At 37.4% G+C, this 14,821-nt stretch overlaps 1 protein-coding gene across 1 annotated transcript in view; it reads left to right on the top strand.

Annotated features, from left to right (window-relative positions):
* CNTN5 (contactin 5) overlaps window positions 1-14,821 on the top strand; it is a 1,400,310-nt gene that overhangs the window by 1,232,054 nt on the left and 153,435 nt on the right. The window contains exon 16 of the mRNA XM_027581317.2: window positions 13,760-13,887. Coding sequence (XP_027437118.1) covers window positions 13,760-13,887 — 128 coding nt within the window. The remainder of the gene's footprint in view (window positions 1-13,759; window positions 13,888-14,821) is intronic.

Below are 14,821 nucleotides of genomic sequence, written 5' to 3'. Positions count from 1 at the left end.
TTGCTGTGGCTATGACTTCTAATAATATGTAGAATAGCAGTGGTGATAGTGGACATCCCTGCCATGTTCCTGACCTTAGGGGAAAAGCTTTCAGTTTTTCCCTATTGAGAATGACATTCGCTGTGGGCTTTAAATAGACGGCTTTTATGATATTGAGGTATGTACTCTCTATCCCTATACTCTGAAGCGTTTTGATCAAGAAAGGATGCTGTACTATGTCAAATGCTTTTTCTGCATCTTTTGAGAGGATCATATATTTCTTGTTCTTTCTTTTATTAAAGTATTGTATCACAGTGATTGATTTTTGGATGTTGAACCACCTTGCAGCCCCGGGGATAAATCCCACTTGGTTGTGGTGAATAATCCTTTAATGTACTGTTGGATCCTATTGACTAGTGTTTGGTGAGAATTTTGCATCCATGTGGTCTGAAAATATGCAGGGAATGATCCCAATCTTTTGGTACCAGTTGAGACATGATTTGTGACCTAGGATGTGATCCATTCTGAAGAATGTGCCATGGGCACTCGAGAAGAATGTGTATTCTGTTGCTTTGGGATGGAATGTTCTGAATATATCTGTGAAGTCCATCTGGACCAGTGTGTCTTTTAAAGTCTTTATTTCCTTGTTGATCTTTTCCTTAGATGATCTGTCCATTTTAATGAGGGGGGTGTTATTTTCCCCCAATATTACTGTTTTGTTGTCAATGTGTTTCTTTGCTTTTGTTATTTATTGGCTTATATATTGGCTGCTCCCATGTTAGGGGCATAGATATTTTGTTAGATCTTCTTGTTGGATAGACCCTTTAAGTAGGATATACTGTCCTTCCTCATCTGCTATTATAGTCTTTGGCTTAAAATCTAATTTGTCTGATACAAGGATTTCCACCCCAGCTTTCTTTTGGTGTCCATTAACATGGTAAATTGTTTTCCACCCCCTCACTTTCAATCTGGAGGTTTCTTTGGGTCTAAAATGAGTCTCTTGCCGACAGCATATCAATGGGTCTTGTTTTTTTTATTTAATCTGATACCCTGTGTCTTTTGATTGGGGCATTTAGCCTATTTACATTCAGGGTAACTGTTGAAAGATATGAATTTAGTGCCATTGTATTGCCTGTAAGGTGACTGTTACTGTATGTTGTCTCTGTTTCTTTCTGGTCTATGTTACTTTTAGGCTCTCTTTTTGCTTAGAGGACCCCTTTCAGTACTTCTTGTATGGCTGGTTTTGTGTTCACAAATTCCTTTAGTTTTTGTTTGTCCTGGAAGCTTTTTATCTCTCCTTCTATTTTCAATGACAGCCTAGCTGGATACAGTATTCTTGGCTGCATATTTTTTTCATTTAGTGCTCTGTATATACCATACCAGTCCTTTCAGCCTGCGAGGTCTCTGTGGATAAGTCTGTTGCCAATCTAATGTTTCTACCACTGTAGGTTACAGACCTCTTGTCCTGATCTGCTTTCAGAATTTTCTCTTTGTTTCTGAGACTTGTAAGTTTTACTATTAGACGTCTGGGTGTTGACCTATTTTAATTGACTTTGATGGGGTTCTCTGTGCCTCCTGGATCTTGAGGCCTGTTTCCTTCCCAAATTAGGGAAGTTTTCTGCCATAATTTGCTCCAATACACCTTCTCTTTTTTCTTCTTCTGGGATCCCAATTATTCTAATATTGTGTCATCTTATGGTATCACACTTATCTCTCAAATTCTGCCCTCATGTTCCAGTAGTTGTTTATCTCTCTTTTTCTCAGCTTCTTGATTTTCCATCATTTGGTCTTCTATATCACTAATTCTCTCCTCTGCCTCATTTATCCTAGCAGTTAGAGCCTCCATTTTTGTTTGCACGTCATTAATAGCCTTTTTGATTTTGCTTGGTTAGATTTTAGTTCTTTTACTTCTCCAGAAAGGGTTTTTCAATATCTTCCATGCTTTTTTCAAGCCCAGCTGGTATTTTTAAAATCATCATTCTGAACTCTAGAGTCGACATCTTACTAATGTCCATATTGATTAGGTCCCTGGCAGTCTGTACTGCCTCTTGTTCCTTTTTATATTTTTAAGATAAAAGAAAGGGAAAGGGAAAGAATAAAGAAAAGAAAAAGAAAAAGATAAAAACAAACAAACAAACAAACAAAAAACCAGAATATGATCAAATATGGTCTGGCTGGTGCATGGATCAGTGCCACACACGAGATTTTGGGCATATTTTGATCTGTTAGAAGAAAGGGCCTCCCAAAATTTTAAAGAAAGAGAAACTTATATATGTACCAAAATAAGGCTAAATACAATAAAGGGATGGAATATGACTGTAAAGATGAAAATTATAAAATATTTTATAAAAGGAATTAATAAGATAAGAACTTGTTTGAAAAAAGAAAGAAGAGGATTTACAAAATAAAAGGCAGAGAATGTGATCAGGCAGGAGACTAGAACAAAGCCATACACTAGATATTTAGGGTATATTTTGGTCTGTTAGAAGAAACTATATCCCAAAATTTTAAAGAGAGAACAACATATATATATATACCAAAAATAAGGTTAACTACTCTAAAGGGATGCAATATGACTCTCAAAATCAAAACTAAAAAAGATTTTTTTTTAAAAAAAGTGATTGATAAGATGTTGGTTGAAAAAGGGAAAAAAGAAAAATTCAAAAAAAATTAACTTTGAAACTCTAAAGAATCATGGGAAAAAAACCCTGAAATCTATGTGCAGTATTCCCCTAGCGCTGGAGTTCTGCTGTTCTCATTGATCAATAAACTTGGTCTTGGCTGGTGGTTCTTGCTGAATTTCTGGGGGAGGGGCCTGTTGCCGTGGTTCTCAAACATCTTTGCTGGAGGTGGAATTGCCCCCACCCTTGCCGGGCCGGGCTATGTAATCTGCTCGGTTTTGCTCTCGGGAGCTTTTGTTCCCTGCAAAATTTCCATACAGCTTTGGAGGGCGAGAGTGAAAATGGTGGTCTCCAAATCTCTGCCCTGTAGGAGCCAAGAAATTGGGCCCCCACTCCTCAGTGAGCCCCCAGAGAAAAGCAGTCATTTACTCCCATCTCCCCAGTCTCTGGCTGCACTCCGTGCTCACCCAACCTGTGACCAAGCGTTTCTATCTCTGGCACATGACCCCGTGTGGAGTCTCCAATCCCAGAAGATTCCTGTGGTGGGCTTCCATGCCCCTCCTCCCGGGGGAAGAAGGGGAGTCTCCCCGGATCTGCCACTTGTTGGGTCCCTCCTGGAGAAGCAGTGGCCTGACTGTACCATGGTCACAGTTTATGGAAACCCCGAGCTGAGAGCCCATGCCTTGGCTCCGTCTCTGCAGCCAGCTTCCTTGCTCCAATACCTGGGAGCTCTGCCATACTCAGGCACCCCCGGTCTTTCTGTGACCCTGAGGGTCCTGAGACCACACAGTCTCAGCGAGTGTTCAACCCCCCATTTAGCCACTGGTGCGATGTCTCTCAGCAGAGCAGACTTCTAAAATTTCTTATTTTGTGCTCTGTGGCTCTATCACTTGCCAGTAACTGGCTGACGGAGGCCCCCTTCCCCACATCGATCTTCCCAAATATCACCTCGGATTCACTTCTCCTCACAGCCTACCTTCCAGAAAGTGGTCTCTTTTCTGTTCAAAGAGTTGTTGCTATTCTTCTCTTCGATCTCCTCTTGAGTTCGTAGGTGTTCAGAATGATTTGATCCCTATCTAGCTGAATTCCTGGGACCAGATGAAATTTAGGTCTCCTACTCCTCCACAATCTTGCTCCTCTTGCTATTTATATTTTTGAGTGCATTTTCAATTAATGGCTATCAACACTACTAAAGTACAATAATTTACATATATCAATTAGTTAATACTTCAGAAGAATTAGATAGACATAATTATAACATTTTATATATAAGGAAAGAAATTAACTGCTTAAAGTCACACACATACTAGTCAATGGCAGTGATTTGAAATCAACCCTCTCTGACTTTAAAGCATATAATCTTAATTAATGATTAATGGTTATATAATATTATATGCACTATGATATGATACCAAAAAGAAATATAATCTGGAAGCCAGAGCATGATTTCTAAAATGGCAGAAGGTAAATAGGTAATATTTCCAGGCAAGCAGTCTACTTGGAAGAACCAGAACTGCATGCGAAGTCTCTGAGAGGTAAGCCAAAAATGGAAGTGGAATTCCAGAAAATGGTCCTGAAATTTGGAAATCAAGATGGCGTCAAGAAGTCAGCAATAAATCCTTGCAAGATAAGAATAAGCACGGTGCTATCTTAGATAGACTGTGGAATTGGGCAGATTAACAAGGCAAAAATCCAGTAATTTGGTGGAAAATATGAAACAAGACATCTCCAGGGCTAGGCAGAAACTCATGGAGAAGTTTAGAGATAGAAATATAGAAAGCATGATTTACTACCAAATGCTAGAGTGCTGGTTTGCATTTCTAAAATCTCTCCCTACTCCCAAGAGACCTTTACCTCACCACTGCTTTAACACACTACTTCAGTTTCAAGGACTTCTCAGCAGAATTCATCTCCAAATTTGAAAATTTCAAATGTAGGAGACACATGATAATAGAATAGGAGAGAAGAGAGACAAAGAGGTAAGAAATTGCAGGAAAATAATAATTCAATATTCAGTTATCTAAGTAATTATATGTGTAAAAGCCAGACATTATAATGTAAATCACATTCACTGTCTCATCTGTTTGTGTTTTTTTTCTAAAATTAAAAAAAATATATTGGAGCTAATCCAATAAAGATTTACAACTTGAATCAGTAGACAGGCTTTTTGTTAAATGACACTGCCACTTGACAGGTAAAAAACACCATGGTATTCAAAATTTTTCATCGCCCAAGTGACCTAAAGTACAGGGGTGTTATAAACTATCTTTAAGGAGAGTATAATATATTGCCTCCTGTCAGTGAGAAAGGAGCTATCTTAAATCAGGAGCTGAAACACTGCCAGTGTCTTAAGATATATTTATTTCTTAAAAGGAAGTAAATTTTAAGCCAAATTTCCCACCCGCTAGATTAGAATTTATGCCAAGCAGTAAAATCCAGGTACTTTTTAAGATATTAGTAATCTGAATAAATTATTAAAATTTAGCTACATTTCAGTAAAGTTTAAAATTCTCATAAGATATGGCCTATTTGTTTGTAAAAGGTGCACATTTTTACTTTCAAATATATCCAGTTATAGTATGTGTATCTTTGGAATTTAAGTGGAATAAATATATTTAATTTTTATACAAAATGAGCACTATCTAATGACCACAATTTTGGATTTACCATCTTGAATGAATTATGTATCTTTTTTTAATTTAATTTTATGTTATGTTAATCACCATACATTACATCATTAGTTTTTGATATAGTGTTCCATGATTCATTGTTTGCATATAACACCCAGTGCTCTGTTCAATACGTGCCCTCTTTAGTACCCATCTCCAGGCTAACCAATCCTCCCCTCTCCCCTCTAGAACCTTCAGTTTGTTTCTCAGAGTCCATAGACCCTCATGGTTCATCTCCCCGTCTGATTTCCCTCCCCTTCATTTTTCCCTTCCTACTATCTTCTTTTTTTTTGTAACATATAATGTATTATTTGTTTCAGAGGTACAGATCTGTGATTCAACAGTCTTACACAATTCACAGCGCTCACCATAGCACATACCCTCCCCAGTGTCTATCACCCAGGCACCCCATCCCTCCCACCCCCACCACTCCAGCAACCCTCAGTTTGTTTCCTGAGATTAAGAATTCCTCATATCAGTGGGATCATATGATACATGTCTTTCTCACTTAGCATAATACCTTCTAGTTCCATCCAAGTCATTGCAAATGGCAAGATTTAATTTTTTGATGGCTGCACAATATTCCATTATATATATATATATATATATATATATATATATATATATATATATATATACCACTTCTTCTTTATCCATTCATCTGTCGATGGACATCTTGGCTCTTTCCATAGTTTGGCTATTGTGTAGAGTGCAGCTATAAACATTGGGGTATACGTACCTCTTCAGAGCACTACATTTGTATCTTTGGGGTAAATACCCAGTAGTGCAATTGCTGGGTCAGAGGGTAACTCTATTTTCAACTTTATGAGAAACCTCCATACTGTCTTCCAGAGTGGCTGCACCAGCTTGCATTCATACCAACAGCGTGGGAGGGTTCCCCTTTTCTGCATCCCCGTCAACATCTGTCATTTCCTGACTTGTTAATTTTAGCCATTCTGACTGTGTAAGGTGGTATCTCATTGAGATTTTGATTTGGATTTCCCTGATGTTGAGCTATGTTGAGTGCTTTTTCATGTGTCTGTTGGTCATTTGGATGTCTATTTTGGATAAATGTCTGTTCAAGTCTTTTTGACGTGATTTGTTGATTGGATCATTTGTTCTTTCGGTGTTGAGTTTGAAAAGTTCTTTATAGACTTTGGATATTAGCCCCATATCTGATATGTCATTTGTAAATATCTTCTCCTATTCTGTGAGTTGTCTTTTGGTTTTGTGGACTGTTTCTTTTGCTCTGCAAATTTTTATCTGGATGAAGTCCCAATAGTTCATTTTCACCCTTGCTTCTCTTGCCTGTGGTGATGTTTCTAGGAAGAACTTGCTGAGGCTGAGGTCGAAGAGGCTGCTGCCTCTGTTCTCCTCTAGGACTTGGACGGACTCCTGTCTCACATTTAGGCCTTTCAACCATTTGGAGTCTATTTTTGTGTGTGGTATAAGGAAATGGTCCAGGTTCATTCTTCTGCATGTAGCTGTCCAATTTTCCCAAAACCATTTGTTGAAGAGACTGTCTTTTTTCCACTGGACATTCTTTCATGCTTTGTTGGAGGTGAGTGGACCATAGACTTGGGGGTCCATTTCTGGGCTCTCTATTCTGTTCCATTGATCTATGTGTCTGTTTTTGTGCCAGTACCATACTGTCTTGATGATGACAGCTTTGTGATAGAGCTTGAAGTCCAGAATAGTGATACCGACAGCTTTGCTTTTCTTTTTCAACATTCCTCTGGCTATTTGGGGTCTTCTCTGGTTCCATACACATTTTAGGATTATTTGTTCCATTTCCTTGAAAAAAGTGGTTGGTATTTTGTTGGGGATGGCATTGAATGTGTAGATTGCTCTCGGTAGCATTGACATCTTCACAATATTTTTTCTTCCAATCCATGAGCATGGAACATTTTTCCATTTCTTTGTGTCTTCCTCAATTTCTTTCATGAGTATTTTAGAGTTTTCTGAGTACAGATTCTTTGCCTCTTTGGTTAGGTTTATTCCTAGGTATCTTATGGTGTTGGGTGCAATTGTAAATAGGATCGACTCCTTAATTTCTCCTTCTTCTGTCTTGCTGTTGGTGTATAGGAATGCCACTGATTTCCGTGCATTGATTATATATCCTGCCACTTTACTGAATTCCTGTATGAGTTCTAGTGGTTTTGGGGTGGGGACTTTTGGGTTTTCCACATAAACTATCATATCATCTGGAAAGAGTGAGAGTATGACTTCTTCTTTGCCGATTTGGATGCCTTTTATTTCTTTTTGTTGTCTGATTGCTGTGGCTATGACTTCTAATACTATGTAGAAAAGCAGTGGTGATAGTGGACATCCCCGCCGTGTTCCTGACCTTTTGGGGAAGGCCTCAGTTTTTCCCCATTGAGAATGATGTTCGTTGTGGGTTTCTCATAGATGGCTTTTATGATATTGAGGTATGTACTCTCTATCCCTATACTCTGAAGAGTTTTGATCAAGAAAGGATGCTGTACTATGTCAAATGCTTTTTCTGCATCTATTGAGAGGATCATATGGTTCTTGTTCTTTCTTTTGTTAATGTATTTTATCACATTGGTTTGCGGATGCTGAACTAACCTTGCAGCCCAGGAATAAATCCTACTTGGTCATGTTGAATAATCCTTTTAAAGTACTGTTGGATCTTATTGGCTGATATTTTGGTGAGAAATTTTGTACCCATATTCATCAAGGATACTGGTCTGGAATTCTCCTTTTTATGGGTTTTGTCTGGCTTTGGGATCAAGGTAATGGTGGCCTCATAAAGTGAGTTTGGAAGTTTTCCTTCCATTTCTCTTTTTTGGAAAAGTTTCAGAAGAATAGGTATTAATTCTTCTTTAAATATTTGGTAAAATTCGGCTGGGAAGCCATCCAGCCTTGGGCTCTTGTTTTTTGGGAGATTTTTGATTACTGCTTCAATTTCCTTAGTGGTTATTGGTCTGTTCAGGTTTTCTATTTCTTCTTGGTTCCGTTGGTAGTTTATACATCTCTGGGAATGCATCCATTTCTTCCAGATTATCTAATTTGCTGGCATATAGTTGCGCCTAAGATGTTCTTATAATTGTTTGTATTTCTTCGGTGTTGGTTGTGATCGCTCCTCTTTCATTCATGATTTTTTTTATTTGGAACATTTCTCTTTTCTTTTTGATAAGTCTGGCCAGGGGTTTATCAATCTTGTTAATTCTTTCAAAGAACGAGTCCTAGTTTCATTGATCTGTTCTGCTGTTCTCCTGGTTTCTATTTCATTGATTTCTGCTCTGATCTTTATTATTTCTCTTCTCCTGCTGGGTTTACACTTTATTTGCTGTTGTTTCTCAAGCTCCTTTAGGTGTAGGGTTAGGTTGTGTATTTGAGACCTTTCTTCTTTCTTGAGAAAGGCTTGTATTGCTATATACTTTCCTCTTAGGACTGCCTTTGCTGCTTCCCAAAGATGTGAACAGTTGTGTTTTCATTTTCATTTGTTTCTATAAGTTTTTTTTAAAGTCTTCTTTAATTTACTAGTTGAAGCTTTCATTCTTTAGTAGGATGCTCTTTAGCCTCCATGTATTTGAGTTCTTTCCAGCTTTCCTTTTGTGATTGAGTTCTAGTTTCAAAGCACTGTGGTCCAAAACTATGAGGGGAATGATCCCAAACTTTTCGTACTGGTTGAGACCTGATTTGTGGCCTAGGATGTGATCAATTCTGGAGAATGTTCCATGGGCACTAGAGAAGAATGTGTACTCTTTTGCTTTGGGATGGAATGTTCTGAATATATCTGTGAAGTCCATTTGGTCCAGTGTGTCATTTAAAGTCTTTATTTCCTTGTTGATCTTTTCCTTAGATGATCTGTCCATTTCAGTGAGGAGTGTGTTAAAGTCCCCTACTATTATTGTATTGTTGTTGATATGTTTCTTTGATTTTGTTATTAATTGGCTTATATAATTGGCTGCTCCCATGTTAGGCGCATAAATATTTACAATTCTTAGATCTTCTTGTTGGATAGACCCTTTAAATAGGATATAGTGTCCTTCCTTATCTCTTATAGTTTTTGGTTTAAAATCTAGTTTGTCTGATATAAGAATTGCCACCCCAGCTTTCTTTTGGTGTCCATTAGCATGGTAAATGATTTTCCACCCCCTCTCTTTCAATCTGGGGGTTTCTTTGGGTCTAAAATGAGTCTCTTGCAGACAGCATATCAATAGGTCTTGTTTTTTTATCCAATCTGATACCCTGTGTCTTTTGATTAGAGCATTTAGCCCATTTACATTCAGGGTAACTAATGAAAGATATGAATTTAGTGCCATTGTATTGCCTATAAGGGGACTGTTACTGTATATTGTCTCTGTTCCTTTTTGGTCTACATTACTTTTAGACTCTCTCTTTGCTTATAGGACCCCTTTCAATACTTCTTATAGGGCTGGTTTCATGTTTGCAGTTTCCTTTAGTTTTTGTTTGTCTTGGAAGCTTTTTATCTCTCCTTTTATTTTCAATGAGACAGCTTAGCTGGATATAGTATTCTCGGCTGCATATTTTTCTCATTTAGTGCTCTGAATATATCACGCCAGTCCTTTCTGGCCTGCCAAGTGTCTGTGGGTAGGTCTGTTGCCAATCTAATGTTTCTACATCTGTAGGTTATAGACCTCTTCTCCTGAGCTGCTTTCAGGATTTTCTCTTTGTCTTTGAGACTCATAAGTTTTACTGTTAGATGCCTGGGTGTTGACCTATTTTTTTTTTTTTTTTTTACTTTGAGGGTGGTTCTCTGTGCCTCCTGGACTTTGATGCCTGTTTCCTTCCCAAATGGGGGAAGTTCTTCCTATCATTTGTTCCAATGCACCTTCTGCACCTCTCTCTTTTTTCTTCTTCTGGGGTCCCAATTATTCTAATATTGTTTCATCTTACGTTATCACTTTTCTCTCGAATTCTGTCCCCTGATCCTGTAGTTGTTTATCTCTCTTTTTCTCAGCTTCTTGATTTTCCATCATTTGGTCTTCAATATCACTAATTCTCTCTTCTGTCTCATTTATCCTAGCAATTAGAGCCTCCATTTTTTTTTTTTTTTTGCACCTCATTAATAGCCTTTTTGATTTCAACTTGGTTAGATTTTAGTTCTTTCATTTCTCCAGAAAGGGTTTCTCTTATATCTTCCATGTTTTTTTCAAGCACAGCTAGTATCTTTATAATTGTCATTCTGAACTCCAGTTCTGACATCTTACTAATGTCTATATTGATTAGGTCCCTGGCAGTTGGTACTGTGTCTTTTTCTTTCTTTTGAGATGATTTCTTCCATCTTGTCATTTTTGTCCAAAGGAAAATAGATGAATGAGAGTACAAAATGCTAATAGGATAACAACAACCCCAGAAAAAGATACACTGAGAAATCAGAAGAGACCTGAAACTGGGGGAAATGAAAGGGAAAGAAAGAAAAAAGAAAAAAAAAAGAAAAAGACAAAAAAAAGAGAATATGATCAAATATGATCAGGCTGGTGTATAGATCATTGCCACACACTAGATTTTGGGTGTATTTTGGTCTGTTAGAAGAAAGGGATTCCCAAAATTTTAAAGAAAGAAAAACTTATATACGTACAAAAATAAAGGTAAATATGATGAAGGGATGGAATATGATTGTAAAGATCAAAATTATGAAAGATTTTATAAAAGGAATTGATAAGAACTTGGTTGAAAAAAAAGAAAGAAGAGAAATTAAAATAAATAGGGAGAGAATGTGATCAAGCAGAATACCAGAACAAAGCAATACACTAGAGATTTAGGGTATATTTTGGTCTGTTAGAAGCAACTGTATCCTAAAATTTTAAAGAGAGAACAACTTATATATATATATATATATCAAAAATGAGGTTAACTATTGTGAAGGGAGAGAATATGACTCTAAAAATGAAAACTAAAAAAAAAATTTTTAAAAAGGGATTGATAAGATGTTGGTTGAAAAAGGGAAAAAGAAAAATTAAAAAAATAGAAAAAGAAAATTAAAAAAAATTAACTTTGAAAGACTAAAGAATCATAGGAAAAAAAGCCATGAATTCTATGTGCTGTATTCCCCTAGCACTGGAGTTCTGCTGTTCTCATTGATCAGTAAATTTTGTCTTGGCGGGCTATTCTTTCTGATCTTCTGGTGAAGGGTCCTGTTGCAGTGGTTTTCGAATGTCTTTGCCGGAGGCAGAATTGCCCAGCCCTTGCGGGGGTCCGGGCTACATAATCTGCTCGGGTTTGCTCTCCATAGCTTTTTTTCCCTGCAAGCTTTCTGTACAGCTTTGGAGGATGAGAGTGAAAATGGTGGCTTCCCAATCTCTACCCTCAGGAGTGAAGAACTCGGGGCCCCACTCTTCAGTGAGTCCCCAGGAAAAGCAGTCAATCACTCCCGTGTCCCTGGTCTCTGGCCACACTCCCTTCTCACTCTATGACCGAGCATTTCTACCTCTGGCACACGACCCCTTCTGGAGTCTCCAAACCCAGCAGATCCCTGTGGTGCACTCCTGCACCGCTTCTCAGGGGGTGGGGGGGGTCGGGGGGGGAAGGGGAGTCTCCCTGGATCTGCTGCTTGTTGGGTCCCTGCTCGAAGAACAGTGCTGCAGATCATGTTTTATAGCAACCCTGAGCTGAGAGCGCACTCCTTGACTCTGTCTGTGACCGACTTCCCTGCTCCGATACCTGGGAGCTCTGCCGCACTCAGGCACCCCTGGTCTTTTTGTAACCCCAAAGGGCCTGAGACCACACTGTCCCAGTGAGGGTTCCACCCCCCCCGCTTAGCCACTGGAGCAACACCCCTCAGCAGAGCTGACTTCTACAAGTTCTGATTTTGTGCTCCTCTTCTCTATCACTTGCTGGTAGCCGGCTGATGGAGGCCCCCTCCCCCACCATCTATCTTCCCGAATATCACCTCAGATTCAATTCTCCGCACGTCCTACCTTCCAGAAAGAGGTCACTTTTCTATTCAAAGAGTTGTTGCTATTCTTTTCTTCAATCTCCTTTTGAGTTCGTAGGTGTTCAGAATGGTTTGATCCCTATCTAGCTGAATTCCCGGGACCAGACGAAATTTAGGTCTCCTACTCCTCTGCCATTTTACTCCTCCTCCCAGATTATATCTTTTAAGGACACTGTGTTTTCCAAATGTCTGAAGATAGTTTCTCTCCTAGACATAAAGTATAAAAGCAAATTCTCTATTCCTAGTTTGGCTTGCCTCTAATTTTGCCTTCCTTCTTAGGTTGTAAAGCAGTTTTGATATATATTGAAAAGAGTATGATGTTTTTAAACTCATATCTTTACTGACAACAATATGCAAATATAAATTCATAAACAATAGTCAGCAACATAGAATCTAATCCAATTGTAACAAGGTTCAATGCTTTCATTAACTCAGTTCTGGGTGATTGACAAGATTGAATACATATTTTAAAATAACATGAAGGATGTTGACTAACCATAGTTAACCCATATTCTTCTTTCTTAAATAGCACAATATTATCATATTACCATTGAATAAATTATTCTTTTCAGAACTAGGGAAATCCAGTTTTAGGATTTTAAGCTCAGTAGGGCCACTGGTTCTTACCAAACACATGTTACTTCCTCTTTCCTAAAAGTCAGTCCAAACTCTAGTGGCATATCAAATAAACCACAACAGCCACTTCTATTTCATTTCAGGTTACTTGAGAAGGTTGATGCATTGGTGAAAAATTGGGTTATATTTCAGGAGCATAGAAGGGAGAAAAAAACAAAAGTACTAATTAACTTTGAAATCCATATATTTCTGGGATGATGAATACACAGGATAATATGGTAATCCCAAATGTCAACCTCATTTTCACTGAACTTCTAAAAATTTTTAATAATGCTTTAATTTTTCACCTTCATATAAGACTCAAGGTCCACTTTTAACAAAGGTCTCTAAAAAGCCCAAATGCAAACTCAGGTTTCATGTTTTTATATTTAAAAAGTGCAGTGTGAGCAGCCCAGGTATCAGGTATCAGGTCTCATTTTCATACCCTTGCTGCACTAGTAGCACTGTAGAGAAACCATGATAAATCATCTCTTGGCTGTATACAATTAATTTTATGTTCTGTACTTGTTTTCCTCTATGTTTTTATGCTGTTTCTTTTTATATTTGATTTTTGAGGTCACTCTGGGTTCGAAGTAAAATACTCAAGCTTCATATTAAAATATCACTGGGTGTTATTATAGTATAAGTTTTAATAACCAAATTCAGGGTCACCTTTTCCCACACATTTTAACATTAACTGTCAAAAAGTGTCAAAAGAAAAATAACCTGTAACTCCCTAACCCTTTTAAATAAAAGAAGATATTCAGTGGGTTTATTGCATAATTTCTTGAAGGGTAAAACATTTCTACTATCCCTGCATATTTTCACAGTGATCCCTTTATCTTATTTATTATTACCTTGGAGATGGTTTCAGACGTCATCAGAATTTTTTACCACTTAGCTGATTTACAGTAAAAGAGGAAAAAACCTTTTTTAATAATTTTCAGAATAGCTATTCTTCCAGACGGAAGTCTACGGATCCTAAATGCTTCTAAATCAGATGAGGGAAAGTACGTTTGCCAAGGGGAAAATGTCTTTGGTTCTGCTGAAATCATAGCCTCAGTATCTGTAAAAGGTAAGAAAATGTGGCTAACTGTGTTATAAGCATAGTTTCACGGCTTTGTCAGAAAGTGAATAAATATAATATGCATGTAAAATGTGTTTACACATATGTGTGTGCATGCTTCTATTGATAAGATACATTGTAAACATAGAACTAACACAGCCAAATTGTCCTTTTCCATTATATAGAAGACCATGAAGGAAAGAACACCTTGTTGGTAGGAACTTAAATATTTTGCTTTGAACAAAATATGTGAGGAGATAAAGAAAGCTTTCTGAAGTTTTACTGGATGTCTCAAAATTTAAAAGTATTCCAAAAGTATAAAAACATATTTCCTCTATCAAGGTTAATTTTAACATCAATCAGTAGTATTCCTTTGTTATCACTGCAACTGGGGATCCGGGGCAGAAAGGAGGAGCAGAAGGAGGACATGACTATACGGTGTCAGAGTGTGTATCAGGTATATGGTTACCTGACCTGCTCTTTGGTGTTTGCATCAATGGAATTTTTTAAACACTGTCTTTTTTTGGTGTTATAAATATTGCCACTTAAATGTTTCTGTTAGTCTTCTAGTTCTAACATGAACTAGATTTTGGCCTAGAACATTTTTTGAGACTACATATCATTTTTTCATACTAAGAAAATCTCGTATGTTAGACAGCAAACCCCATCAATTGGCAAAGAAATATTTTTCACAACTGAACTCTATCTTCAATCAACTTTTTCCACGTGGGCATGTATTATATAGTGAATCATACCTGGCTATAAAAACATAGAAATATTAACTTTTCTTTTTCTTAGGAAAAAAAAAGTCATTAAAATAGCCAGCTCTCTGATATTTTAGAATATTTTTAGAAAAGAAGAAAACATTAACAGAAGGAAAGATATAATTTAAATGATAACGTCTTTTATAGTATACATTATGGGAATCCAACTCTATCCTCTA

Source organism: Zalophus californianus, chromosome 11 (assembly GCF_009762305.2).
Source record: "Zalophus californianus isolate mZalCal1 chromosome 11, mZalCal1.pri.v2, whole genome shotgun sequence".
In the NCBI taxonomy this organism is placed as follows: domain Eukaryota; kingdom Metazoa; phylum Chordata; class Mammalia; order Carnivora; family Otariidae; genus Zalophus; species Zalophus californianus.
The sequence above is the reverse complement of the archived record's forward strand: the minus strand, read 5'-3'. Positions and strand labels throughout refer to the sequence as shown.